The 25,942-nt window shown below is 48.1% G+C and overlaps 6 protein-coding genes across 6 annotated transcripts; 2 read left to right on the top strand and 4 right to left on the bottom strand.

The window, feature by feature from the left end:
* Window positions 1-605: 605 nt before the first annotated feature.
* Window positions 606-3,109, bottom strand: EV420DRAFT_629148 (uncharacterized protein). The gene is made up of 23 exons (XM_060482847.1): window positions 2,909-3,109; window positions 2,830-2,855; window positions 2,758-2,769; window positions 2,673-2,706; window positions 2,520-2,615; window positions 2,457-2,470; window positions 2,307-2,405; window positions 2,242-2,251; window positions 2,169-2,186; window positions 2,094-2,119; window positions 2,017-2,042; window positions 1,931-1,965; window positions 1,839-1,875; window positions 1,769-1,784; window positions 1,677-1,719; window positions 1,524-1,624; window positions 1,415-1,474; window positions 1,335-1,362; window positions 1,229-1,286; window positions 1,154-1,178; window positions 968-1,094; window positions 850-915; window positions 606-793 (listed from the first exon to the last, which is right to left on the bottom strand). Exons 1-23 carry the CDS (start codon window positions 2,945-2,947, stop codon window positions 740-742), a joined length of 1,050 nt encoding a protein of 349 aa, XP_060328227.1. The 5' UTR covers window positions 2,948-3,109; the 3' UTR covers window positions 606-739.
* Window positions 3,110-4,131: 1,022 nt separating this feature from the next.
* On the top strand, window positions 4,132-6,269 carry EV420DRAFT_1273520 (cytochrome P450; the record flags this gene model as incomplete). The annotated part of the gene is made up of 12 exons (XM_060467768.1): window positions 4,132-4,309; window positions 4,362-4,494; window positions 4,550-4,738; window positions 4,789-4,937; window positions 4,994-5,106; window positions 5,170-5,281; window positions 5,343-5,356; window positions 5,413-5,640; window positions 5,695-5,738; window positions 5,791-5,922; window positions 5,978-6,130; window positions 6,182-6,269. 12 exons carry the CDS (start codon window positions 4,132-4,134, stop codon window positions 6,267-6,269), a joined length of 1,533 nt encoding a protein of 510 aa, XP_060328226.1.
* Window positions 6,270-13,081: 6,812 nt separating this feature from the next.
* EV420DRAFT_1645412 (uncharacterized protein) lies at window positions 13,082-15,619 on the bottom strand (the record flags this gene model as incomplete). The annotated part of the gene is made up of 17 exons (XM_060477778.1): window positions 13,082-13,258; window positions 13,318-13,434; window positions 13,497-13,510; window positions 13,564-13,779; window positions 13,832-13,881; window positions 13,943-14,077; window positions 14,125-14,160; window positions 14,212-14,218; window positions 14,280-14,334; window positions 14,385-14,513; window positions 14,565-14,611; window positions 14,674-14,963; window positions 15,018-15,051; window positions 15,106-15,168; window positions 15,220-15,415; window positions 15,468-15,517; window positions 15,574-15,619. 17 exons carry the CDS (start codon window positions 15,617-15,619, stop codon window positions 13,082-13,084), a joined length of 1,662 nt encoding a protein of 553 aa, XP_060328225.1.
* A 499-nt stretch (window positions 15,620-16,118) lies between these two features.
* On the bottom strand, window positions 16,119-16,536 carry EV420DRAFT_1337034 (uncharacterized protein; the record flags this gene model as incomplete). The annotated part of the gene is made up of 1 exon (XM_060468883.1): window positions 16,119-16,536. A coding segment is annotated over exon 1 (384 nt), but the record flags the coding sequence as incomplete, so codon positions are not given.
* Window positions 16,537-20,134: 3,598 nt separating this feature from the next.
* Window positions 20,135-23,313, top strand: EV420DRAFT_1765982 (uncharacterized protein). The gene is made up of 20 exons (XM_060480856.1): window positions 20,135-20,394; window positions 20,448-20,497; window positions 20,549-20,744; window positions 20,806-20,868; window positions 20,921-20,954; window positions 21,009-21,316; window positions 21,371-21,417; window positions 21,469-21,597; window positions 21,648-21,723; window positions 21,764-21,770; window positions 21,832-21,867; window positions 21,914-22,048; window positions 22,103-22,152; window positions 22,206-22,239; window positions 22,290-22,414; window positions 22,451-22,491; window positions 22,541-22,657; window positions 22,711-22,883; window positions 22,939-22,991; window positions 23,046-23,313. The coding sequence occupies exons 1-20, from the start codon at window positions 20,349-20,351 to the stop codon at window positions 23,129-23,131; spliced, it is 1,806 nt and encodes a 601-aa protein (XP_060328223.1). The 5' UTR covers window positions 20,135-20,348; the 3' UTR covers window positions 23,132-23,313.
* Window positions 23,314-23,687: 374 nt separating this feature from the next.
* On the bottom strand, window positions 23,688-25,355 carry EV420DRAFT_1765981 (uncharacterized protein; the record flags this gene model as incomplete). Its single annotated transcript, XM_060480855.1, has 5 exons — window positions 23,688-23,975; window positions 24,023-24,114; window positions 24,173-24,229; window positions 24,291-24,588; window positions 24,627-25,355. The coding sequence occupies 5 exons, from the start codon at window positions 25,353-25,355 to the stop codon at window positions 23,922-23,924; spliced, it is 1,230 nt and encodes a 409-aa protein (XP_060328222.1). The 3' UTR covers window positions 23,688-23,921.
* Window positions 25,356-25,942: the final 587 nt, after the last annotated feature.

The raw sequence follows: 25,942 nt of genomic DNA, 5'->3' as shown, positions 1-25,942 counted from the left end.
GTCACGTGAGCTATGATGCTGATTCCCGTCCTTTCCTGATTCGTACCAGCGACGCGTCTGACGCGCCTAACTGCGCACTAATTTGATAATTAGACGCGTTCACGCTTCACGATTGCTTTGATTACGCTTTGATATAATCCAATTGTCCGTTGTCGAGGGTTTTTCAATTTTATTCCCATGTCAGATGTGAACATTTCCGATGCTCAGCCAAAAATGCGTGCAACTACCTCTTTGAAACCGCTTCAAAGCCGTCAGTAACTTCCTTTGGACCTGAAATTGTCTCCACTTTGTCTCCGAATCGTTTGAGTTCACACAGGATCAGAATTTGAAGTTGAATGCTGATTACACGGACTTTGACCTCGCACTCACTGGGACGATCATCGCGGTAGGACTAGCAAACTCTAATATTGTAAATTGCAAACGAGTGGACAGATACCTCGAGACGGTAGCTATAAGTGATGGCCTGCTTTGATGGCTCCCGGCATAGCGCAGAGAGGTCCATCTCAAAGTCCAGTCTCGCTGTGCGGCGATCAAGGAACAGTCTGATAGAGTGGCAAAAGCGAGTTCCAAAAATCCTCGATCAGAAAACCGTCGTAGCCTCCCTGCCGGCTCCCCAACGACGCATAACAAAAAGATGGTATGTACAATACGATAGGGTTAGAAAAATACATATGGTTCATGCGCGGTGTTTGAAAGGCTCGGTCAGGATGGGATATCCTATGTACATGAGAGACGTCGGTTACTTCGCATCGAAACTCGCAGTACTAGCAGCCTCATCATGATGGCGATGATTCTTTCGGAAGAAACCTTAAGTCCGTCTTCAGTAGTGAAAATTTGAAACTCACTAACACCAAGTTCATAGTCTGCCAAAACTTCAATCTCGGTTTCTCGCTTGATTACAATGTGTTGCGGTTTCTAATACAAACAAGTGAGAAAGATAGCGTGACATAGAATCGACGGGGCTTACCGAACTATTCGCACTCGAAGTGAGGCCAGGAAGGGTCCGCCGTTCAACAGAAGTTGCGTCCAGGCTCACGGCCGCCATGAAGGATTCACCTTCTTGTTGTCCTCGAATTTTGAAACGCGCATTTAGGCTGAAAAGATCTATTAGTCATTGACATTCTAACCAATGCGATCGATGAACGAGACTGACGTTGCCAAAAAAGAGTTGGTGTACACTGTTAAGACATTAGTAACGAAGAGATGTTATAGTCATAACAAGACGTACAACGGCCCAAAAGAATGTAAAATGTAATATACAGAAAAGTGTCCGGACACACTAGGACCTGTCGACGAGTTAGTTGTTAGCTTGAAGATGAGGAACAAGTACGCACCAATACGAGGGACGTTATCGCACATATGCTACTCCTAATTGAGCACCTGTACAGCAAGTCTCATCGATTGATTGACTTACCTAGTAAGCAGGCCACTGTTGAGAGAAAAAAGAATAAGTTGGTTCATCATTGCGTCTGTTCTAAAACGGGCCTAAGTAAGATGTGAGAGATGCACCCGAATCGTCGTACCTTCTGAATCCGGACTTGGATCGCTGAAGTAGATAAATAAGTGATATAGTGATACACATATCGCCTGCTGCCCCGACAGCATTCATAGATCGTGACAGGACCTATATGCTTCTTGTCAATTAATCTGGATGATCTGCATAAATCCACACGAACTGTAAGTTTAGATGGAATCTCTGCCACAAGCTTGACGGACCACCTGCAAAGCGTTTCAGCGACAGGCGACATTAAGAGCGTGTTACACCTACCCTCGCACGAAGTATGCTGCGTAGGCGAAAGTGTGAGAGACGAAACGTAAAAGACGAAAAAGCTGCTGACCGACAGTAACTCCGAATTCTCCTAAAACAAGTGACCCCTACCGAAATGCTAGTCAGCCGGGTGTTGGTCAACGGTGAATTCGAAGCACGTACGAGGAATAACGTTATTGGGATATTTCTTCGACTCACTATCGATGTAATCAGGAAAGAATACGTCAAGACCAGGGGGAAAAAATTACAAATATATACTCGATACGTGAAGAAACTGCGAATAGAACTCAGAAAGAGAGAACACGGGGAAAGTATGAAAACATACGATTGTACTATCAGTGCAATAAGGCCCTGTAGATACGTTAATATCAAGATGTCAGGTAAGTTTGAAATGACATACGGAAGGGGCGACTTGAGCCTGCAATGGAGCATAAATCGATTACCATGCCAGACATGAGTATCTGAGAGCGTACCAGTAGACTCCTACCATGATATTATTAGCACAGTACAAATCAGGTTCAGAATCAGGTGTGCTCACCACTCAACAACTCCGAGGTTGGCGGGGTCATAGTAATGAACGACTAGATACTCATATAGAGTATGCGTAACAAATACTTGTTGCACGGTGTCGAGGAGACTGGAAGTATGATAAGAAATGGAATATAGATCGCAGAGAAATTATTCATACAAGACTATCACGACCTGGAAAATATAAGTTCTTGACACGCGTTCGATCACAATTCGCGCTCACCATGACTTTCAACCTCGGGTCATCCGTCTTCCTATACATCTGCGAGGGGATTGGCAGAGGCGATGGTTGAGAAGCACGTGTACGCACACTGAAGTACTGTGAATGGGACCACCCCTGTGAGAAAATGCGAAAAAATTGGAACAAGCCTCATACCTCGTATGTCTGCATGCAAGACACACCCCATAGCCTAGAAATCGCGATGAGCAAGTGAAAGACTGCTCGAATAGCGGATACATACACTGCAGCCAAGCTTCGTCACCATTTAACAAATCAGCATTTACTTCCGAAAAGAAGTACGTTCAAAGCTTACATGGTGCCAATCATCAATGCGCCCATCTATACAATCATCGTTAGTAAGAAATCGATGCTTGAGATGCGAATCGACTCACCGTGGTGTGTAGAGTAGGACCCTCTACTGAGGAGCTCATCGTTGGACTGTAGGCGAGAGGTGGAAGAGCTGGGGAAGCAAAAGGCAATGCGCCACCGCCAGGACCGGTATTTCATTGTTCGTATTACATGTACTTTATTTCTCGGGCACGCTTCAGGAAGCTTCGACCGTGGAAAGTTTCGAAATCGTTTCGCTTGGAAATTACGAGCAATCATAACGAAACGAGGCGATTCTTGACAGGATCCAGCGGTATTCGCATTGATCTGTGTTTGCGCGCGTATTGGGCCGGAATCAGTATAATACTGGGGTGTAATTTTAATCCCGTGGCCTTTGCCTGTGCCGCCGAGATGCATTAGCTCCGAATCTCAAAAGTTACCCTGCACTGCGGGCGAGGAGGTGGCGTGGCATCCATGTGGGTGGAGGAGGACCTTGAACGGATACCCATTTAACCTGTCAAATGACCCTTGAGTTACAAGAGTAATCAGCAAATCAGCCAGTTTTTTTAGCAAGAAAACAATCATGCAAAAGATGACAAGAGTACCCAACAATACGGTCCCGGCCAGGGTCAAGCTGTCACTCTCGGCAAATGGCGATATTGATGTCATAGCTTTCCTTATGTGGAGATCGGGCCGGCTGCCGTGTGGCCTGGACCTGGCCCTGGTTCCGTTCAACGCACCACTGCTTTCAAAGTTCAAACAGTTGAGCTTCGACGTCGTGCCAGTGATTTGTTGGCACGCCACCTCCTTGTAGAGGAACCCGGTGAACCTACACGTGCGCAGAAGGCACCGTTGCCATGATCTTAACAGTGATCCACTGTCCCTTTTGAACAGGAAGAGTATTCTCGTCTGTGTCCAACACAGCGGTCAGGAACTACTTCATTCCACGCTTCATTTTAATGACCGATTGATTCTAGATGACTGGATTGCCGACTTCTGTTAGCGCCGGCTAACCTCCAAACCGACCCGGCGGGTGAATTTTCTGGTATCCTAATCTAACAGAGTATCTAGGGCAAAACGTCGAACGAGACCCTTTCAAAGGAGAAAGCATGAGCATGTCTTGCTATCCGGGGACGAAGATTTCTATCAGACGGACTTCACCATTTTTCAATTTTAAATCTTTTTGATACCGACGAGAGGTCAAATGGTCTCTCGGTCGATAAAGGAGACTTTAAAAACTTTAAGACGATAGCATCCAGCTTCGGTACCTCTTAGTTGTCCTAACGAAATGGACGCCCCTCTTCTCATTTCACTTGTTCTCTTCGTTTACTTGGTCTATGCCTATTGTCGCAAGCAACGCGCTCTCTTGCCTCCCGGACCTCCTGGTCTTCCGTTTCTCGGTAATGCTCTCGACATGGCCGTAAAATATCCTTGGCTAAAATACGCTGAGTGGGGTCGGCAGTATGGTAGGCCACTTTAACAGACATATTAATTCGTGCTCACCTATTATTCATCCAGGCGATGTCATCTACCTCAATGCCGTGGGGCAGTCGATTATCGTGTTAAACACAGCCAAGGCAGTTTTTGCTCTGCTTGATCAGCGCGGCGGCATCTATTCAGATAGGCCGCGTCTGGTGATGGGCGGAGAGCTGTAAGCGAATCATTAAACGTACCAGACATATTTTTGACACCTGTAAACTGCACAGTGCCGGATACGTCCACAGTGTACCTCTCTGCCCTTATGGCACACGTCTACGGGAGTACAGGAAACTTATCCTTGAAGTAGTCGGACCCCGAAAGGTGCAGCAGTGGCGGCCTATCGAGGAAGAGAAGACAAGGATATTTCTCGGAGCCCTCCTGGAATCCCCGGAAAAATTCCGTGACCATATCCGACAGTAAGGGCTCTCTTGTTAACGCGACTTTTTAGTTCTAAAGTCATTTGTAGTCATATCGCCTCCATAACTTTCCTCATATCACATGGTTACAACGTTAGACCTGAGGATGACCCACTTGTCGAACTTGCCGATCGCGGTGATCAAGGGTTTTCGGAGTCTACCACTACCGGCGCATTTCTGGTCGACTCCTTCCCTATCAGTAAGTCCTATCAAATCCATCTCATTGGATGACTAAATGATGACGTTGATTCGCAGTGCTTTACCTTCCTCGATGGTTGGGCTTCAATTGGATGAAGAAGGCCGAGAAGTTCCACAAAGATATGGAGGAACTCCGAGATATACCTTACAACTCCGTCAAGGAGCAGGTGGTTAGTACTCTCACTACGTCTTTATCGTAACGTTAGTGACCGACTGAACGTCATTTAATTAAGGTCAAAGGGACAGCCATCCCATCCTTTACCGCCAATCTTATCCAACGATACAAAAATCCAACTCCGTACCAGGAAGACGTTAACAAGTGGGTCACGACTGGATTCTATTCTGGTAAGATTTCCGTGATCTCCTCGGCGCAGGCGTCCTAAGCTGACCACACATACAATTATAGCCGGTGCTGACACAGTAAGCAGACCCTATCTGTCTCTTTTCGATTGTAGCTGATCGGCAAATGGCTGCAGACCGTATCATCGCTATGCTCATTTTTCCTATATATGATGCTCTTCCCAGATAAGCAAAAGAAAGCACAGGAAGAGATCTCACGCGTAGTCGGGTCCGCACGATTGCCTGATTTCAACGATCGTGAAAGCTTGCCTTACGTTGATTCCTTGCTGAAGGAAGTTCATCGATTGAACCCGGTTGGACCTCTGGCAGTACCGCACAAGTCGACCAAAGATGATTCCTACAACGTACGTCTCAAAAATTATATTATCTTCGGTTCATATTCTGACGAACCCATTTAGGGCTACCTGATTCCCTCTGGCTCTGTCGTTCTGCCTAACACCTGGTACGTACCGCCAATCAAGAAGTTCTTAATTTCGGCTGACGATTTTCTGTAGGGCCGTAATGCACGATCCAGACACTTATCCTTCTCCCTTTGAATTCCTTCCCGAAAGATATCTGGAGCCCCACAATGACGCCAAGGGCATCAATCCAGATCCTCGCAAATTCGCTTTCGGATACGGGCGCAGGTCAGTGCTATTCGTGGCTCCGAATAGGAAAACTTACCAAGAAATCTGTTTATAGAATCTGTCCTAGACAACATCTCGCAGACGATGAATTCTATATCACTGTTGCCGCTGTGCTCTTCGTGTTCAACGTTCTTCCGGAGTCTGACAAGGACCAAGTTAGGCTTCCCGATTGGTCTCGCAGTGAAGGGTACCTCTCATCTACTATTTCGTGCGGTTTACATGTCTACCAGCTTTTCGCTTTCCTCACGAGTCATGATAGGCATCCTGATCCCTTTAATTGTCGTATTATACCACGTTCGCGTGAGGCCGAGCTACTGATCCGTGCAGGCGACCCTTCAAGACAGTAAATTATGACGCATTCTGTACTTTTCCATTTTATCGTTGTTACTTGGATAATATTTCGTTCGTGTATTGTTAATTAGTTACCCACCTATACCCGGCCTTGAGGCTATATAATTCGCTGTTCAATATATTACTAGTTACTGGAAGGGAACGACGATAATCTGAACAAGACGTGCGACCTTTTGAACACGTCGTTTTCATTATCAATGGTGATGGAAGCGTGGAATTCATGGCTGATCAGATACCCCGCAAGGTTCTAATTAACAAGAAACAAATGCCTTGCGATCATCAAATGTCGAGTGGCGGCTCCATGTTGCATGGACATAAATCATGATTCAATGTTCTGTCTCTTCATCGCTTGCTCACACTGGCGTTCAGCAGGAAAAGGAGAATTCTCAGCAGCCAAATGCAAGCGCCATTAGGATGTACGAGCACAGAGATGGGTCTTGCGTTACCGCACGTCGTCTTCAGCGTGCCTTTCTCCGCTGATTCACACCGGTTCACACCCCCACACTCAATCGCGAATCGAGCAAACTTTAAAGAGTTTCCGGCATCTAAGCCACCCTGCATGGGAGGCCGAGAAGAACCTTCGACGGGCCAATGACAAGCAAGTGATACTGGAACACAATTGCCTCATTCACATAGGAAAGATATTCCGGTGGAAGCAAGGGTTAACGTTCATGTCCAAGTGGACAGCGATGATGCCCCGGACAGAATCTCGAGCGTTCAAACAACAAGATTCAAGAAAAGGGTCTCTTGGACTGCTTTCCCAGTCCAAATCATCCCCACACCAACTGGACGTTCAGCACGTTCGGGCTCATTGACGTTAAGCGCCCCTTATCTTGAAGCCAATCCCACGGTTCCGGGAGGTGCATCTTCCCATCAGCTAACAAAGAAAGCGTCGCCACCGGGATGGCAAACAATTTCGCGTCCTGCTTTAACAGTGTTATCGAAGCAACGATGTCATCTTAGTACCCTCAAAAGAATTCCAGACTGACCGATAAAAATTGCCAAACCTTGCGGAAAAAATATACAGGCGTCAGAAAGTTTTTCAGAGTTTTATATATAGGACCGCCCCGGACTGGCCCGCCGCGTATCAATATTTACTAAACATTCTTGAAAAGAATGTGAAGATGCTCAGTCGAGGTAGTAGTAGAAGCCATCCAGCGAATTCAAGATTCAATGAGCGATTTTGAATCGTGTTACTTTGACCAGCCCGAAACCCATAGGGAAGGGTACAGGTATGGATTACCATCGACACTGCAATGCCAAGTGAATTCGTAATGAACAGAATCTAGATCGAACTCATCAAAGAAATCACACCAAGAAAAGTAAAATTTCAGCCGAATTTCTAATTGTCCAAAACTAAATAAGAAACTGGTGGGATACCATATATAGGTATGCGCCCTCTCCCGCCCCAAGGCGGGATGGAGCGGGATTCCTATATATGGGTTTTTCCTGGTTTTGGAATTAGTTTCTGACCAACAAAAACTCGGCTGAAATTTTACTTTTTTTGGTGTGAATGGATTGAAACAGTTCGTAGCGGTGGCGAATATGCGCCGGGACAAAGAGAAGCCATTGTTGATTCTCCAATGCAGATTTCGGATCCGCACTTGTCCATCCTTTTAAGAAGCCAAATCATGGCACATCGTTCCGTTAAATTTCTCCGAGGTAAACAAAGCACGTCCTGCGCTTGGGAGGGGAACAAAATCGAGCGTCCTGCAGACCAGCCTGACGGGTGGGCTACGTTGCCCGCCATAGACGCACTGATACGCGACAAAGATGTTTCGCATACTTACCAGTCGAGCACAAGGGCACGACGGCCTCGGTCTCCCTTATGTCTCGGAGACCACCACTGCGCGTAAAACGTCGCCGACATGTTTTTTTTTCACGCCCTCGTTAACGCCTGCAAAATACAAGAGAATCCTGGACAATGTCGTTAGCATCGAGTCGCGGAACATCTGTAATCCAGATAGCGTACATACAAGGTTGACATCCGAAACGCTCGAACGAATTTGTAAACTGCAGTCGCTGGGGCATAGAAACAAGCTCTTCTCACTCTGTCAGTTCTTTCGACGGCGTTCTCGTTACACGTACACATACATATTCTGGAAAAGCTTCATGATCATACTTGCTAGGTCCCAATCAGGACACGATATGGTTTATGCGGGCCAAGGATATGTCGAATGTAAGTTCTGACATATGTCATGTCGATTCTGAATATGCGACTGGGCATGATATATCGCATACTGGGAAGTCCGACGGGACATTTCGAAAAAGGGCTATTCATCAGATCGGATATGTCGCACGCATCGAAACCGACAAGGTCGGGTACAGCTTCCAGGGGATGAGGAAGTCGTCAAAATGGAACGAGATGATTGGCCCGTAGACGATGTCGAACCTGACGACCGGCTCTTATGCGGCACAAAACAATCTCAGAGCATACGCGAAATCGATGAATTGCTTGTCCGCATTGGCGCGTTCGATGCCCTCGTAGAGGACAGATATCGCTAGACAATTGTGCCCACAACTACGGTCAAAAGAAATCCCGTCGAAGGGCTCTTTCGATTCAATCCTCACCATCTGGCATGAACGCGATGATCGTTCCAAAGCGCAACCACGTTAATGTCGGGCTAAGCTCGTCGGGTGGCTGGCGATGATCCCGTAATACCCTACATCCGTCAATGTCTAAAAAGGCGCAGCCAGTCACGGTCAACGGGAGTTCCTAGTCCGATTTGCAGTGTGACACGCCCGCCGTCTGTCAAGAGCTTCCTCCAGACGGATGGTGGCGATGAGCGTCTCCTTGACTATAGCTGAGCTTATTTGGTTTCGAGGGTGGGGAGAAGCTTGGAAGTCATCACGAAGTGATGCTTTGAAGTGTCCTCAATGAGTTTGCCGATGATAGGGGACCAAAGACGGGTCTGACAAGCTCTTTTAGACAGCATCGCCAAGACCGTACACCTGAGTGTCTACGCCTGGATCGATACCACTGGTGGATTCCGTGAAGACTTGATGTTTTCGATACGATCATGATTTGCACATCTCTTGAAGAGAGAGTACTATGGCGCGTGTATATCCTTATGAGAGAGATGAGTATTGCGCGTAAAAGATTCGACAGTCGATAATGGTACGAAACCAGAAGACGTTGAACTCATCAGTACATTTCCAGCTTCTACGTCGGTCGCATCTTAGTATCTGGTGAGCATTAACCCTAACCCCAGTCCGGCCTTGGCTCGAGATTCCATAAAAGGATTGTGGGAAGTTCGTCGCTGTCATAACTAGGGCTTCGCACCGTACCGTATACGGTATACGGCCGTATAGCCACGGTACAGTGACGGGCGACGGCTGATCCGTAACCGTACCGTCAATGCTCTTAGAACTAGGTTGACGGTACGGTACGGGTATATAGACGGCCGTGCCGGTCGTCAATACGGCCGTTGAATAATACATACCTGATATTTGGGGCTTCGGAGCAGCTCCAGGTCCTGCCATGGGCACGTCGTCATCTGCATCGTGATAAAAATTGAATTTCGAGGGGGATTTCAAGTTTCCATTGGCATCGAGGGCACACTGATCTGTCATGATGCTCAAAATGTGGTTGTAAGTCTGCGAAAAAAGGACTATTATATACTCTTTCGTGAACTCCTCTGGCTTAAAATTCAGCAGTATTTGACAGGTGCACAGGCCAGCGGGGGGCAAATTATTGCGCAATATGTGTGGGTAGTCAAACTCAAAGGATGAAACAGTAGTAGAATAGAGGCAGCAGAAGCAGGAAATAGAAAGTATTCTATGCTGGTAAGGGTTAGAGCTTGAGTAGAGCGAGTGAAAGAAGATCGGGTGGTAGCGCTGAAGAGCTTGCGGTGCCAGCACATCGTGGTACGATGTTAAGTGTATGGCAAACGCGTGTACAGTGTGATCTGATGACAGTTATTTTTAGATACATACACGGCCGTCGATTTCCGTATGACGGCCGTGTTTATACGGTTGCTAACGGTATACGGGATGTCCGTATACCGTCCGTCTCTGGGCAAGTTATTTCGCCAGACGGAACGGGCACGGTACCCGTATGACGGCACCCGTATAACCGTACTATACGGTGACGGTGCGAAGCCCTAGTCATAACGGTAGTTCGACATCCAAGTCATTGTCCAGATGCCGGAAAGCTCACCCTCCGTTGACATTCTCGTTTCGTCCTTCTTGAAATCCCAGAAGATGTTTATTCGTACTCTGAAATACCTGACTCAACGTGTCGTAGACGTCGGGCCATCGACAGCCGTACCCATACTCACCCCTATATGCGACCTCGCCGCTAGGTTCGATAACTGTATACGACGCGTGACGGACCTCTTCTGTTCTCTGATATTACGCGCACAATGCTGCATAGCAACAGAAGAAAGTGGAGAATTACCCCCAAGCGAATATTTTCGCGAGTTGCTTTCTGTCTCCCAACAGGCAAGATACCAACTGGTCCCGGACATTGAGGGAACCCTAGTAGATATCCAGCCGGTTCTCGAGTCCAAGTTGCGTGGTAGACATGGCCTCGAACACTTTCTTCGCCTTTTCAAGCGATTTCCGGGCTGCTGGTCCGGGCGGATTGACCTTTTGGATGACATCCCGGACATTATGTCCTTCCTCCGTGGTTTATGTAGGACGATCGCGGATTGTTTCAGGGATTTCGAACGCTATGCGTGCGCCATGAGAGCCCGTTTTCTGGACGCGGATTGGGTGGCCAGGCACCAAGACCGCCCGGACTTGATTTGGTGCTTGGATGGCACCGCCCAGTTTGTGATGGAATCGTTATTTCCTATGTCCGGGTATGACAAGCTGATGCGATTCCTCCCAGAGTACGTCTTTCTGAGTTCCAGCACTTTTTAACTGTCTTTCTGAAGGGCATATACTAGCACGCGTAGCTTCTGGGAGAGGTTGTAGAGTTCTTGAGCGATAGGACTAGTGCGGCCTTTGGATTCCAAGGAAGGTTTACTTTACGGGCTCATTGCTAGAACCATGAACTACGGGCGAATCGACATAAATGGCGGGATCTCGTAAGGCCAACGTCGATATACCAGGAGCTTCGTGTTTACACTTTGGGACGGTGGTGGTGGATAGCGATAGCAAAACGCCCCCGTGGTAGATCGAATAGCCTGAAGACGCAGCGGGAGACTTTCGTGTTGGTGCTATGCTGACAAAATGACGCATCGCCCAACGTAGGAAGCGAGTCATGACACGTACCTGTAATGTAATGGCGAAGATACGTCAATGACGCTGTTCCCGGCGCAGCTCCTTCAGTTCAATCTGAATCTGTCGCGCGGTAGCGATGGCAGTCTTGGTGAGATTAAATTTCTGCTTCGACCAGGTAGTCGTAGTAGCCGTAGACGGATTCGTGATTTCGCGCGTGAGAGAAAGTCATGGTAGTGGAAGGGTCGCTCAAGAATTATACGCGGAGTCTTCTATCAAAATCAAGCTAGTCAACCAAAAATCAAAAGCACGAAAGGCAGTAACGTACCAAGAAGCTATGTGACGACACCCGCGACCACACGCGCCATGCAGGAGCGGGTTAAGTATCCTGGCAGACGACAAAGGACACTAGGACATTCGTTCTCGGCGGTATCCTCAATACGGCTTGCATCCGCAGGCCCATATCGAAGTCCCGAAGAGGAATTGCCGGTGATAGTACGAATCGAAACGCACTTCCAGTGTTGATATTCGGCTCGATATACTCGTACGCGTGAGACGCAATAAACAAAGTATATTCTGTGTGCGAAAGTACAGGGACTGTCTTCTGATGAGACAAGAAGAGTCCGGATAAGTACTAGGGTGAATTTTGCGGGGCATCCATCGAGATAGGTGCTCCCTGAGCAATCTGCTATATGCATAGAACGAGGAGGGGAGGGCCTCTACTGTGCTTTTAACAAGATCAATTTTGCCTTTACTTGAAGAGCAGTCGAACGTACATGGACGAAGTTAACTGACGAACCAATACACGCGCGCATACTAGGCCTCTGGTCGGTTGGAACTCTTAAATCTTGAGGTGACGTTGAGCGACAAAAGAACACGGTAGAATCAAGCAACGCACCTGTAGCACTTCAGATTCCCAGCGAACAGTTTTAGTACCACCACCCTCCCACTATCGTCCTACGAACACAAGGCATTTTTTAAGATCAATCTCGTCGTTTATTTCGTGATAGAACTGAGCTAAGGGTGATGGGAGACCCGACAAAAACTTGTAATGTGTTGCAATTACGGTGTTCTTTATGACCCCAGAGTTGTGTAGTTGTTCGACGTTGCTGTTGTCGACGAGTAGGCTTATGCTGAAGTGCAAGGTAGTAGCAGAGTGAGGTGAGCGCGTGTCGTGCTGAAGGAAACGCGACAGAGTTGAGGAGAAACTTTGTGGTACTGGTAAGAGCGAAAAAGGGAAATCAGTGAATTTCGAATCGCATCACCCGAAATTCGCAAATTCCTTCCATGCTCAGTGGGATTTTCATATTACTCTTGGCTTGCTTCAAGCATCAAACGATACCACACCATCCTAGGCTAAGAGCTTGGGAAATGTTTCCTATCCCTCTCTCGCCGTCCTCCTTTCCCACTCTCTCTGGGCTATTTCCCGTAACTGCGTTTTGATAATCTTCCCAGAGGACGTATGATCTGCAGCTTAATCTTCGATACAAAAACATCTTCAATGAAGCAATAAACATCTTCAATGAGGCAATACAGTACTCACCGAAATCATGATCATATATAATAATCATCACCGGAACGGCAAATTCAGGTACCCTGCACAAATGATTCATGTTGAGGAGAGTCAAAAGGGTGAGTATACTCACAGTTTCTTGGCAGTCACCATAAGCTTCTCCTCATTGATTAATCCATCATACCCAGGCTTGAGGGTAACCAACGCTACAGGCAACTCCCCCACATGCTCGTCAGGTACGCCAACCACCGCCGTTTCCAATACACCCGGTTCGGTGTACAGGGCGTTCTCGACGCAAACGGAATCCTATGTATTCGTTCGTTACTGAGATATCTATAAAGTATTCCACTGGCAAGGGAACTCACTACGTTATAACCATCCCTAATGATGATATCTTTGATCCTGTCCGTGATATACACATAACCGTCTTCGTCTATTCGTCCCAGATCACCAGTCATCAGCCATCCATCTTGAGTCATGACCTACATCAAAGCTTAGTCGCCACAGACAATCTGAGCACCTGTAAGTAAGTAAGGAATTTCACCTGATCAGTAGCAGCTGCAATGAACGTGAGCCTGTCTACCAGTGAAATATATGACCTCCAAACCAACCTTTATCACCATAATACCCTTTCATCACATTCGGACCACGAAGCCAAATCTCTCCTACTGCTCCAGCCGGAACTTTGACGCCATCTTTCATTATCAGAATCTCACCGACAGGGAACACTAAGCCGCTGCAGTCGAAACAGCTTAGATACAAGAGAAATGGAACAGAACGGACTCGGACTCGCCAGCTATCTGGCCGAGCGTCGTAATCCGGTCCACCTAGGAACAGATCAGCCTGAGGACGACGTTGTTTGAGAGAGAATATTCTCACCGAAGCCTATTGTGGTAGCATTCGTCTCCGTTAGACCATATGTTTGGAATCTAAGTACAAGATGACAAAAGTTAGTGCCGATTACTGGAGTGAAAGTTGGGACGCACTCACATGGTGGCGAGGGGAAAGGCCTGTTTAAACATCTGAAGGTGAGACGCTGCAGCGGGTGAACCTCCATATATGATGCGTTTTATCGACATTCTAGATATCGTGCTCTCAGCGAGCTCTCTAATGACTGAGGTCATGCTGCAACACTGTTAAACGATGTGGACAATGAAAACCTAAGCACGAACCCGCTCAATTGAGTGATATTTTCCGTTTTACAGAGTCTAGGATGAAGTATCAGTTAGTTACCATAAGCCATACTGAATGAAATGCACTCCGCAGCTGCAAATATCGAGTGGGAATGAGAACTTGAAACACAAGCAAAGTCAATTCTTGCCTTCACGCGTGTTCCATGCGCGTGTTAGAACAACCTTATATCCTTGAAGAGTGCCCACCATCTGAAGACGGGTGAACATTATGTCGTTACAATTCCAACTGCCGGTCTTACAGTCGAGAGAATTGAAGGGGTCTGCGATAGCATTCTTGGAATCAACAAACCTTCCTGAGGACCTGCGCTAGGTGTCGGAGGGAACGGCTCCCCTCGTCGAAGACAGTCTCTCCCTATCAACAAAACCGCCTAATACAATTCATGAGAGGAACGAAATGCTTCACAGAAAAGAGGACATACATTGAAAAGGGGAGTCAACAGTGCACGTTGCGAGCTCAAGACACCCTCTTAAGCAGAGCACAGAAATTGATAAACAGCACAAGTCGCCGATCCAACGAAATCTACGTACTTGGTAAGCCAGTGGTCCCCGACGTGAAAGTAATTATCGCATCATCTTCCGGTGAGATTTGAAGATCGTCACTGAGCACATTTCCGGGATCTTTGTTGTATCCGGAGAAGACTGTACCCCAAACGTCCATACTTTCCCAGTGACCCTTACCCTCGTGATCCTCGAGTACGAGATATCCTGATGCAAGCTTAAGCTCGGCACCAATTCGTTCGGCTCGCTCGGGGTCGAGGACGATCAGTGTGCACTTTGTGAGCGTAATACAGTGTCGGAGCGGTTCCAATGGCATTAATCTTTTGGTAGGATCAGAGAATGAACAAGGAAAGCATGTGGCAAGTTGATTTCACATGTTCACAAGAGCGGTGACAGCACCCAGAAGGTCTGTGTTATAGGATCGAGACCTCGTTATTGATTGAGATGGAAGATGGGACGCACGGCAAGCCCAAAATACAACCAAGTAGTTTGGACAATTTCGAGAGCAGATCGTTATTCGGTCACCTGCGTTGAGAGTGAGTAGTTGGTGGCGCCAAAATGATAGAGTACCTTTACCTTTCTTAACGCCGTAAACATCTCTGAAGATGGCCGCACATTTTACTGCCTTGTCCAGTATCTCCCTGAAGGTGTGACGTTCTCCCTCGTATACTACGTAGGTTTTGTCAGCGTGCTTCCCAGTCGAATGTAAAAAGAATAGTCGCAGGGATGGCCAGAGGTTCTTCCAGACCTTCAGGTCCCTCCCGTCGATGATCTATGTCCACATTTAGACCTTGACGGAGAGCGGAGCAGCACCAAGTACGCACACGAGTTTCAATTTCGAGCAGGCTTCCTGTTCCTGTCAGTATCCTATCAGCTGGCATTTTCTCAAATTAGCATGCAGATGTCCTGGAGATTTAGCAGTACGCTCACCTTGCTCGATAGAGCAGTGGGGAGTCCATGTTTTGCTGTCCGACATGATGGATGTCGATGAGGAACGGTCACGGCCATCTCAGGGAGGGCCACTTATAGCCTAGTCAAGCAGATTGATGAGAAAGTTCTCGTGGAACGTATATATATCTGCCACTCGTGCATCAACGCTCAGTGACAGCCGCACCAGAGTCGCTTTACCAAACACCAGGTATCAACGGGAGTTTCTGTAGGGACATGTGGATCCGGTCTCAGGACTAGAGATATTCAAATTAATAGTACGTGTTTGTTGAGAACCGAATTGCTTTACGGTACAAGGGAGATACAACTGATCAAGGCATCATATTTTTCAACCAATATTGGTGATATAACGGCTTCACCTTATCGACATGGACCACCTGTGTTACAGGATCACCGAGCTCGCTGTCCGGCTCGTGGAAGTTCACCATCTCAAAATCCACCATTACCATCTGCATATCCTCACAGTATGCCTCGGAGAGCAACGGACATCCGTCTGTCGAGCAGAACGGCCCTTGGTGGCGCCTGGGACGTAATATCATGTTCCTAGGTTGCATATCTACCTGTTCGACCCCCAATGCGTAAATGTCGAAATAAAGCCGGAGGGCGGCGTCGATCAGGGCGTCCTTGTGCGTGCTACACAGTGCCCCTGATTTTTCCCGAGGAACGAGGTCCCGGATGTCCCTGCCTTGGATGTACTCCAACAAGATGACGTTGACGGTTCTGTTGCGCTGAGCGGGTAGGGGAGCTATGAAGTGCCCGTAGAAATGCGGAACCTTTATGCTGTAAAGACTCTTGAGATGTTGGTATGCGTGTGTCTCCCGCGAGACGTATAGATCGAGCAAGATGAAGGGATCGAAGTACTCTGCCTCTTCGGAGTCGAAATAAACGGGGTCGTAGATTTTTGCGACCATGGTCGATGGGTATCCGGTGGCGTTGGGTGAAGAACCCTGGACATGAGCTGTCCAGACATGGGCGATACGGTGAGTGCTGGAGATGAGCCGCTTATCGAGGACAAGGGAAACCTTAGCGGACGTGGTCGGAGGAATGGGAACTCGGCGAGCTAGGGAGGCATCGAGGCGGTCTGCAATCTGGGTCATGACCAACGCGTCTTTCGCGTAGAAGCCCCGGTCATTTTCGGGACAATCTGGTGGCGGATGAGGATATAGCTGCAGGGAGGCGCCAGGGAAGTACGTGCTCTCTAGACTTGGGACGGCGTTGGAGGTTGACATTGGAATGACTGCAGGACCCCGACTGCAGCCGTGCCGGCCGGCCGCCAATACCGAGAGCGGCATATCGGCATCAGACATCCTCAACATTAACGCCATCACCTTCAATAGCTTCCTTGGGAGCAACCTTGACGGTGACGACATTGGTCGACTTTGCGTGTGTGGATCTTTGCTTTGACACTGTTGATGGCAGCCGCATATCCGGCATCTCTTGCGCACCAACTGCACCTAGTAACCGAGGACGTCAAGGCAGTCGTAGGACACACACCATCTCACAGGTGCATGGGCACCATTAGACTTGAGTGTTCCACTCCGCCACCCGTCAAAGCCTCGCATCTATTATCCTCACGCATATCGTGGCTTGTATAACGCCTCAAATGCTGGGAGTACTGGGTCATTGCGGACAGAGAGACGGAGGGATCAATTCGAATACGACGCAGAGGCGTATCAATTCATAGGCCATACCCTCGCAAAGACGCTGGAGGCAGACAGCATTTCCTTCGATGACTATGAGCCTCAGACGTGGTAGACTCGCTGGGGAAAATTCCTGCCGTGCGAATTTATGCTGGTCTTTGTCGCCTGCTCGTTTGCATCCTGGAAGAGGACAGCAGAGACTCGAAAGCAGGTAAAGCAGCGTTCATCGGTGATGTCGTTTTTTGTAGTGGTTTGGTGGCGTTGGGGATTTTGTCATATTGGTAATACACGAAGAGAAGAAAGTGGTGAGTACTCTATATTATTCCTGCATATCTTCTCTGATTTCGATGCTCAGATCTCAACCATCCTCTATTGCCGTGGTCTATTGTACGTGCCATCTACCTTACCTGTATCCTCTGCTCTAAGTTTCCTTCAGTGTACATATCTAGAAGCCTCTGTATTCGCCGCTGTTGCTGTATTGTGGACACCGCTATATGCTTCGTGTTGACTGCTCGAAACATGAACCATATACGTCCGCATCCCTCTTAAACGCCGAAGAATCCAACTATTTCGCTCAAAATGGTCTGCTGCCTGTCGATTTCACCAGGGACCCCAGCAGTCCGACGTTCGTAAACCTTGCATTGACATTATGTGGAAGACGACTGTTTACGTCCATCGTTCGAGTACCAACACTACCCTTATCGATCCAAGATTCCTGTGGAAGTATTTCAGAGTCTATATCCATCCCCTTCTTTGTACTTTTCATCATCTTTGTGATTACCGCTTGACCTCCCCCAATTGTTTATAGATGCCAAGTACATCAAGCTCGGATGTAAGGAAGCTCCCTCCTGCGTAATCTCTATCTCACTTCCCTCCAGCTAGGGTTGTCCCATACGAAGGAACTCATCGCCTCGGCTTTGAGCCCAGCAAATGATTATATTGGTGTTGCACCCCAGTTCATGCGAGACGAGATAAAAAAGCCAAAGCTGTAATTAATCGGTCCTTGATTGAGACCGTTAACTTTCCCGTCTACGGACCGGAAGACCTTACGATCGACTCATGCTTTCCATCAGCCATCGAGCGTCTTTCAAGTAAACATAGGCGTCACATCGTGATTGTTTGCCTCAATCTCCAGTATATGGGCCGCTGATCATACCGGAGAAGTTTTGGTATATCTCATTATGTGCAACGACTTTCCATCTCTTGACCGTCGTCCCTTCCCCTAGCTTGGATGGATACAACATGGGCTGAAGATCCACAACAGCTTCTATGACGGTATATTTTGGCCCGATGGACCGGGGTACGCCAGGCTTCCGCTGTAATCTGAAGGCGTAGTCTGAATAATACGTTCACAGGCCCTAGTATGTTGGATCTATCCTCGATGCAGATTCTTTCATTCTGACGTTAAACTGGTAGTATATGGACCCGCGAACGAATGGAGAAGGTTAATGCTGCTGACGGGAATAATTCGTTCACGTATTCCGCATTAACAACCGTGCCACAGTCTCACTTTCGCAGACCGACACTGCTTTCCCAGTCCATGTCTCTTCCCCTATCGAGCACTGATTCCACCACCGCGAGTGCCACTTCAGCTTCCACCTTTACACAGAGGGAAAGTTCGTCAAAATCTCCCAGTGCGAGGAGCCCAGTCGATGCACCCGACGAACACTCGGGAGAGTTGCCTGTAGTGTTGGTGGCCTGGATATGACAGATTAGTCGATGAGGAGAAAAAATTGTGAGTGTACCCACGCTCCGCCCGTTCTGGCCCTTAAAGTAATTGGTCTGGAAAGGCTACCCAAATATGCCGTTCCAGCGATGATTATTCTGTATGATCGTATATTTGGTGAGTGTTGTATTGGGTCGCTGAAGATGAATATGAATCGAAGAGACCACACGTCTTCTGGGAAGATTATCAAAGCACCGTTAAGGGTCATAGCCCAGAAGGAGTGAGAAAGGAGGACGGAGGAAAGAATAGGGTAGATACAGCACAACTCAAGTCAGTGCCATGTCGTTAGATGCTTGCGAATGAATTATATTCGAGATGTCGACATTTTTAGGTGTTTAATTCCATACCTTTGTATCCCCCTCAAATGCAATTTCTTTCCTACATCATATGCCCTCGTCTCTTTTCACTCCCTGCGAAGAGCCTCTACTCTACGAGACGCACTCAACGGTGTAATCGGTGTAATTAGAATATGAGCGACGGCGTCACCAACTTGCTTGCACAGCCACATCACTCACTGGTCTTTTTTTAACCACCACCGTGTCAATCAATATGAGCTAGAAATTGCCTGCACAGCCACATCACTCGTCTTTTCTTAACCGCCACATGTCAGTCAGTCGTGCTCTCCACCTAGTACCTTTGTGCCGCGTGGGTCTCAGTGCCACTACACCATATCTTTCCTGTGAGCGGTCTCTAAGTAAGGTCGAATGATGGAGGAACGTGAAATTGATGAAGATGGAACAGGAATTGGGATCAGGTCGGTGAGTATGCTAGCTACCTGGAACGCGAGAGATAGCTAATTAGGAATAGGCACTGTGACTACGTGTATCTTCGTCTGAACTGGTACCCCACATCTCTGGCCATGAATTCGAATGTGTTTCCGGAGTTCAATGCCGAGGCTGGAATCTGACTGCGGGAGAGAAAGGTTCGTTAAATAGAACATTTAAATGCTAATTTTGGTATTGTCAGACTATTGAAATACACCGCCGCATCCTGTCTATACATATGAGATGTGATCCTTGTCACAGCCTACAGGCCCTGGCCTAACCCCGAGTCAGCCCCAAGCCTTGTAGGGTTTCAAGGCGGGCTCGGGGGGTCTGAATTCGAAAGCCAGGCCCAAGCCCGCCCCTGTAAATCAATAAATTATTGGCAGCTCCGAGTCCATGGAGGCAATAAGTTTCAGAAGCCCCCAAATATCCGATGAAGACGTTCATTAGTGCCAGCATATATAATATTTTCGACCTTTTGTCGGTTGTCTGGATGTACTGAGGACCATTCAACGGAGGGTGCGATAGCTCTGGACTCGGTGTCTGACTCGCCTTCCAGACGGCTCTTCTCAACCACAGAGTATATATACTCCACTTCATGGTCCCAAGACGATACTTTTATCAATCATGGCGAATGCTAAAACACAAACCCCGCGCTGCTCTATCGAGGAAGGTGAGCTTACTGACAAAAAAAACGCCAGCATATTCGTATGCTAATTTGACTAGCCGACAGAATACTCACAGGACCAGGAAGTTTGCTCGAAATTGAAACTCGAGTCAGTGCTCTGAGCTGCCGTCTACTCTTTGAAGGTCTAAATGCAATTTAGGTCATTGACGGGAGGGTCTTGAAAGTCTGGAAGAATCTCTGGCCATCCTTGCGAGACCTCTTCTTGCACTCGACCAAGGAGCACGCGGACAAAATCTATATAGTATACGAGAAAGAGCGTCACACCTACCAGGAGGTATTAGAGAAGGCGGTCAAATGTTCTGCCATTTTGAGAGATGTTTATGGTATTAAGAAAGGTAAGGACATCCTGTTGTTTTTTTTTTAGTAAAACCACCTACTCACTCACTTTCGGGGTAGGGGATCGAGTAACCATCTGCTCTCGAAATTGTCCGACTTACTTGATCGTGTTTTGGGCTTGCCGTGCGTTGCATCTCACGTCTGCTTCAAAACTGAGGACTCAGTCTTGTAACAGATCTCCTGGGTGCCGTCACCGCTCTTGTGACCATGTAAAATTTGCTTCTGTATGCCTTTCATTGGTCGTTTGCTGATCGTACCAAAAGGTGGCTGCCATTGGAGCCGCTCCGACACTGTATAATGCTTACAAAGTGCTCACTGATCATCCTTGATACCGAGCGAGCTGACATGGTCGAACCGATTGGTGCTGAGCTTAGGCTCGCATGTGGTGCGTCAAGATGTCTCGTCCTCGAGGATCACGAGGGGAAAGGCCATTGGGAAGGCATGGACGTTTGGAGTAGAGTCTTCTCCGAATACGATGGAGATATTGGCTCGGTGCTTCAGGACGATCCTCAAATTTCACCTGAAGATAACGCAATGATTATCTTTACGTCGGGGACCACTGGCTTACCAAGTACGTAGTAGCTGAACCTGTTGCACAGCTCATCAGTGACGTTGTTCGTTCAAGAGGGTGTCTTGAGCACACATCGTGCATTCTTGACTACGTTATTTGATGTATGTCTTCTTTTCTATGAACTATTTCGTTGAGCTTGTAAATTGTACTAGATAGCTTTGTTGACAGGGAGAGACCGCCTTCGACGAGGCGAACCACTCCTTCAGGTACCAAGTACAGGTCCTCAGGAAGGTTTCCTGTTTCCAGGGGTGCTGTCACAGGCTTCTTTCAACCTCGCGACTGTAAGACTGGCAGCCGACATGGTAACGAATCAATATTCACCCGTTTTCAGATGCACTGTGCTGTTCAAGGATTCAAGGTCGTTTTAACACGCACATGGAATGTACCTCAAGGCAAGAATCGACTTTGTTCGTGTTTAAAGGTCTCATTCTTACTCAATACTTGCAGCTGCGGAGTAATTCCATCCATTTGATTTGGTACAGCTTTCTTGCCTGCTAACTGATACTTCATTCTAGACTGTGTAAAACAGAGAATATCGTTCGGCTCGGCGGGTGCGTATCTATGTTTTCATGCTTGCGTTAGTTAACGGTGTTGCAGTCCACCTTTAACCATCAGACAGCTCGCTGAGAGCGCGATATCCAATACTTCGATAAAAAGCATATTATATGGAGGTAACCCCATTGCACCGTCTCACTTTCAAAGATTTAGACAAGCATTTCCTCTCGCCACCGTGTAAGTGCGCCCCAACCTGGCCAGTAGTCGGCACTTACTCGGGTTGTCTTGTAGCTTTCAAATGTATGGTCTAACTGAGACGAATTGCGCCGCGGTAGGATTCGGTGAGGAAATTCTTTCGTAAACAGATTATAGCAGAGGCCTGATCTGCTCCCAGGTGGACCGGATTACGATGCGAGGCCAGATAGCTGGTGAGTCTGTTTGTTCTGTTTCTCTCATCCTTAAACTGTTTCAATTGCAGTGGTTTCGTGCTTCCTGTTAATGAGATTCTGATAATGAAAGATGGTGCTAAGGCTGCGCCGGGAGTGGTGGGAGAGATTTGGCTGCACGGTCCAAATGTGATGAAAGGGTATTTCGGCGACGGAGGTTGGTCTTAAGATCATTTATCTCACTGGTACACAGGCTTACACTTTTGGACAACGGTTGCAGCTGCTACTGATCGGGTGGGATCCCTTATTTACAGGTGCCTGTGGCGACTGAACTTTGATCCAGGTCCTTACTAAAGACGGATGGCTGATGACCGGTGATCTTGGACGAATTGATGAAGGTGGTTATGTTTCCATCACGGACAGGATCAAAGATATCATCATCAGGGGTGGGTATAACGTTGTGAGTGCCATTGTAGTACGTTATACAACTCTCAGTGATGAGTGAATTCATAGGATTCGGTTTTCGTCGAGAATGCCCTGTACACCGAACCGGGTGTATTGGAAGCAGCAATCGTTGGCGTACCTGACGAGTATGTGGGGGAGTTGCCTGTAGCGTTGGTGACCCTCAAGTCCGGGTATGGTGGATTAGTCGATGAGGAGAAACTCACGGCGACTACCGAGAGACTGTAAGTGTATCCATCTTCTGGATCTAGCTTTCCTCAAAGTAATCTGTCTGGAAAGGTTACCCAAGTATGCTGTTCCGGCGATGATTATTCTGTATGATCGTGGATTTGGTGAGTGCTGTATTGTTTAACTGACGACGGTTCTGAATCAGAGATTGGGCACAGATCACACAGATTCTGGGAAGATTGTCAAAGGGCCGTTAAAGGTCATAGCCCAGAGGGAGTGGGCAAGGAGGTCGGGGAAAGAATAGACTAACCTTCTCGTTATGAAATACTTAGAGCAGTGCTGTTCGTTCGGCGACTGCGAATACATTATATGCGGCTTTAACGAAGTATGAATGGTAAACATCGTCGTACAGTATATAGCATTTTATAAGTAACCTAAACAATCAAAGCTTGCCAAAAATGATATGTTAGTATCTGCTCTTGACTCCTTATTGGAAGGATTGAACTTACTTGTATTTCATCCAGAATCTATAACAGGACTGGCGACACCAGGCCTCAACCGACGCCCTCGAAATCGTACCTCCTCACCAAACGGTGATCTCATCAGAAGAGCGCGCCAGGCGTGGCAAGAATCCGGGGATGTCCAATCCAGCTAGGCGCATACCCGAAGAGCCGGTGGGTTCACCCACCACGACACCACCTGGTCGACATGGCTCAACCTTTCACAGCATCGTTGCCATGCCTCACATGAGACTGTCGATCCTGGCCTGTCTGCCAGGATACTCACCCCGCCTCTGCAGAACCAACGACATGCTCATACGATCCTAAGCATGGCGAAAGAACGTGTGGTCGCGGGTTTTTCGCGTCCCTACGAACCTTCCGGATATGCTACAGCCTTTCGTGGTTTTGATTTTCGGTTAACTGGCTTGATCGGTCTGAGACTTGGACAAGACTGCATACGACTATGTACATTGTCGAGCGATATACAATCGAACTGTTACAGCGGGCTTTGTGATGGAAAAACTTGTGATAGCGAAGGTAGCAATGTAGCGAGTCTTCAAAGGCTGATATACAAGAGCAGAGCGAAACCATACTTCAGGTGAACACTTTGTCAGGCCTGTGCGTTTCATTGGTTCTCCATTTCCTCCCCTAAGCGAGATGAGAGAAAAGTTGTTGAAGGAGATGAATCCACATACCTTCCTAGACTGAGTTTTGGTCAACATCGGTTGAAATTTGCATCGCTCTGCGTCTTGGTCCACCAGAGCTAAGTTGGTCTTGGCAAGTTCAGCTGCATCATATCGGTACTAGTCAAATAGATGTCGGTTAGGATATCAAAAAAGACATACTTGGTGAGAGTTGGATGCTTGACTCTTTCCAGATGGAGTCTATCAACCCTTCGACCGCTGCTCGATGTCGTCGAGCGATGCGGACTTAACTTTCAAGAGCGATGGTGCTATCGTGTACTCCGCTGGCTGTGGGAGCTTGGGCTGTAAAAGCCAGAATGAAGTTGCTCATCGGTCCTGTCTGGTGGTGCCCTGATATGCAGCTGGAATATACCGGAAGTTTCATGGACGCTGAGGAAAGCGGAGACATAGTAGTGATTTGAGAGCCTTGCGAGAGACAGCGTCTCAGAGAGGACCTGTGGAACGTGAGAACGTGCCAGTTTAGGTCTCTGTATACCTGAAATTTTCAGCAGAGAGTCTGAGCGACGCGGGTGAGCAATGGGCATCCGTCTGTCGAGTAGAGCAGCCCTTGGTGGCGCCTGGGACGTAATATCACGTTCCTGGGCTGCATGTCTACCTTTGCGATCCCCAATGCATAGATGTCGAAATAAAGTCGGAGGGTGGCGTCGATGAGAGTGTCCTTGTGTGTGCTACATAGCGCCCCTGATATTTCCCGAGGAACGAGGTCGCGGATGTCCCTGCCGTGGATGTACTCCAACAAGATGATGTTGACAGTTCTACTGTGCTGAGCGTGTAGGGGAGCTACAAAATTCCCATAGAAATGCGGAACCTTCGTCCCGTAAAGCCACTTTAGACGTTGGTATGCTTGTGTCTCCCGCGAGACGAAGAAATCGAGGAAACTGAAGGGATCAAAGTACTGTGCCTCTCCGAAATAAACGGGATCGTAGATTTTTGCGATCATGATCGATGGGTATACGGTGGCATTGGGTGAAGAATTGTGGACATGAGCTGTCCAGACATGGGCGATACGATGGGTACTGGAGAGAAGTCGCTTATCGAGGACGATGGAAACATTAGCGGATATGGTAGGAACTCGGCGAGCTATGGAGGCATCCATGCGATCTGCAATTTGGATCACGACCAACGCGTCCTTCGGGTAGAAACCCCGGTCATTTTCAGGACAGTCTAGTGGCGAGTGAGGATACAGCTGCAGGGAGGCCCCGGGAAAGTATGTGCTCTCCAAGCTTGGGACTGCCGTTGAGGGTGACATTGAAATGACAGGCTGCTGGACGCCGACTACAGCCGTGCCGGCCGGCTGCTCATGCTGGGAGCGGCATATCGGCATCGGACATTGTCGGCAGTCGGCTTTTATACCCATCACCCTCGTTGGCAGCGGGCTGCACCACCTTTACGGCGACGACATTGGTCGACTTTGCGTGCGCGGACCTTGCTTAGATTCGACTGCATTGCTATGATACCAGTTTATGCCGCCGGCATATCCAGCGTCTCTTGCAAACCAACTGAAGCCAGTACCTGAGGACGTCGAGGGAAGCATACCATACACACCGTCACCGGTCACCGTCGGACACGACTTTCACCGCGAATCGTTACATTCCCAGGCATCAGAATCCCACCCACCCGTTTCTGCTGTTGTGCCACGTTCACCCGCTCCTGCTGAAACGCTCGCATCCATTACTCTCACGCGTATTGTGGCCCCTCGTTCGACGCCTCAAATGCTGGGAGTACAAGGTCACTGCTGACATCTAACGTATGACGGAGAGGCGGGAGCGTCAGTAATGGTAACTCAAATACGACGTAGAGGCATATTAGCTCACAGGCTATACCCTTGCAAAGATGCTGGAAGCAGGCAGTATTCTCTTCGACGATGACGGCGAGCCTTAGACCCGCTGGCCTGTTCCGTTGGGCGCCGTT

This window comes from Desarmillaria tabescens, assembly GCF_030435595.1.
Source record: "Desarmillaria tabescens strain CCBAS 213 chromosome Unknown EV420scaffold_29, whole genome shotgun sequence".
NCBI classification, from domain to species: Eukaryota; Fungi; Basidiomycota; class Agaricomycetes; order Agaricales; family Physalacriaceae; genus Desarmillaria; species Desarmillaria tabescens.
This window is presented reverse-complemented; position numbering and strand designations above follow the sequence as displayed.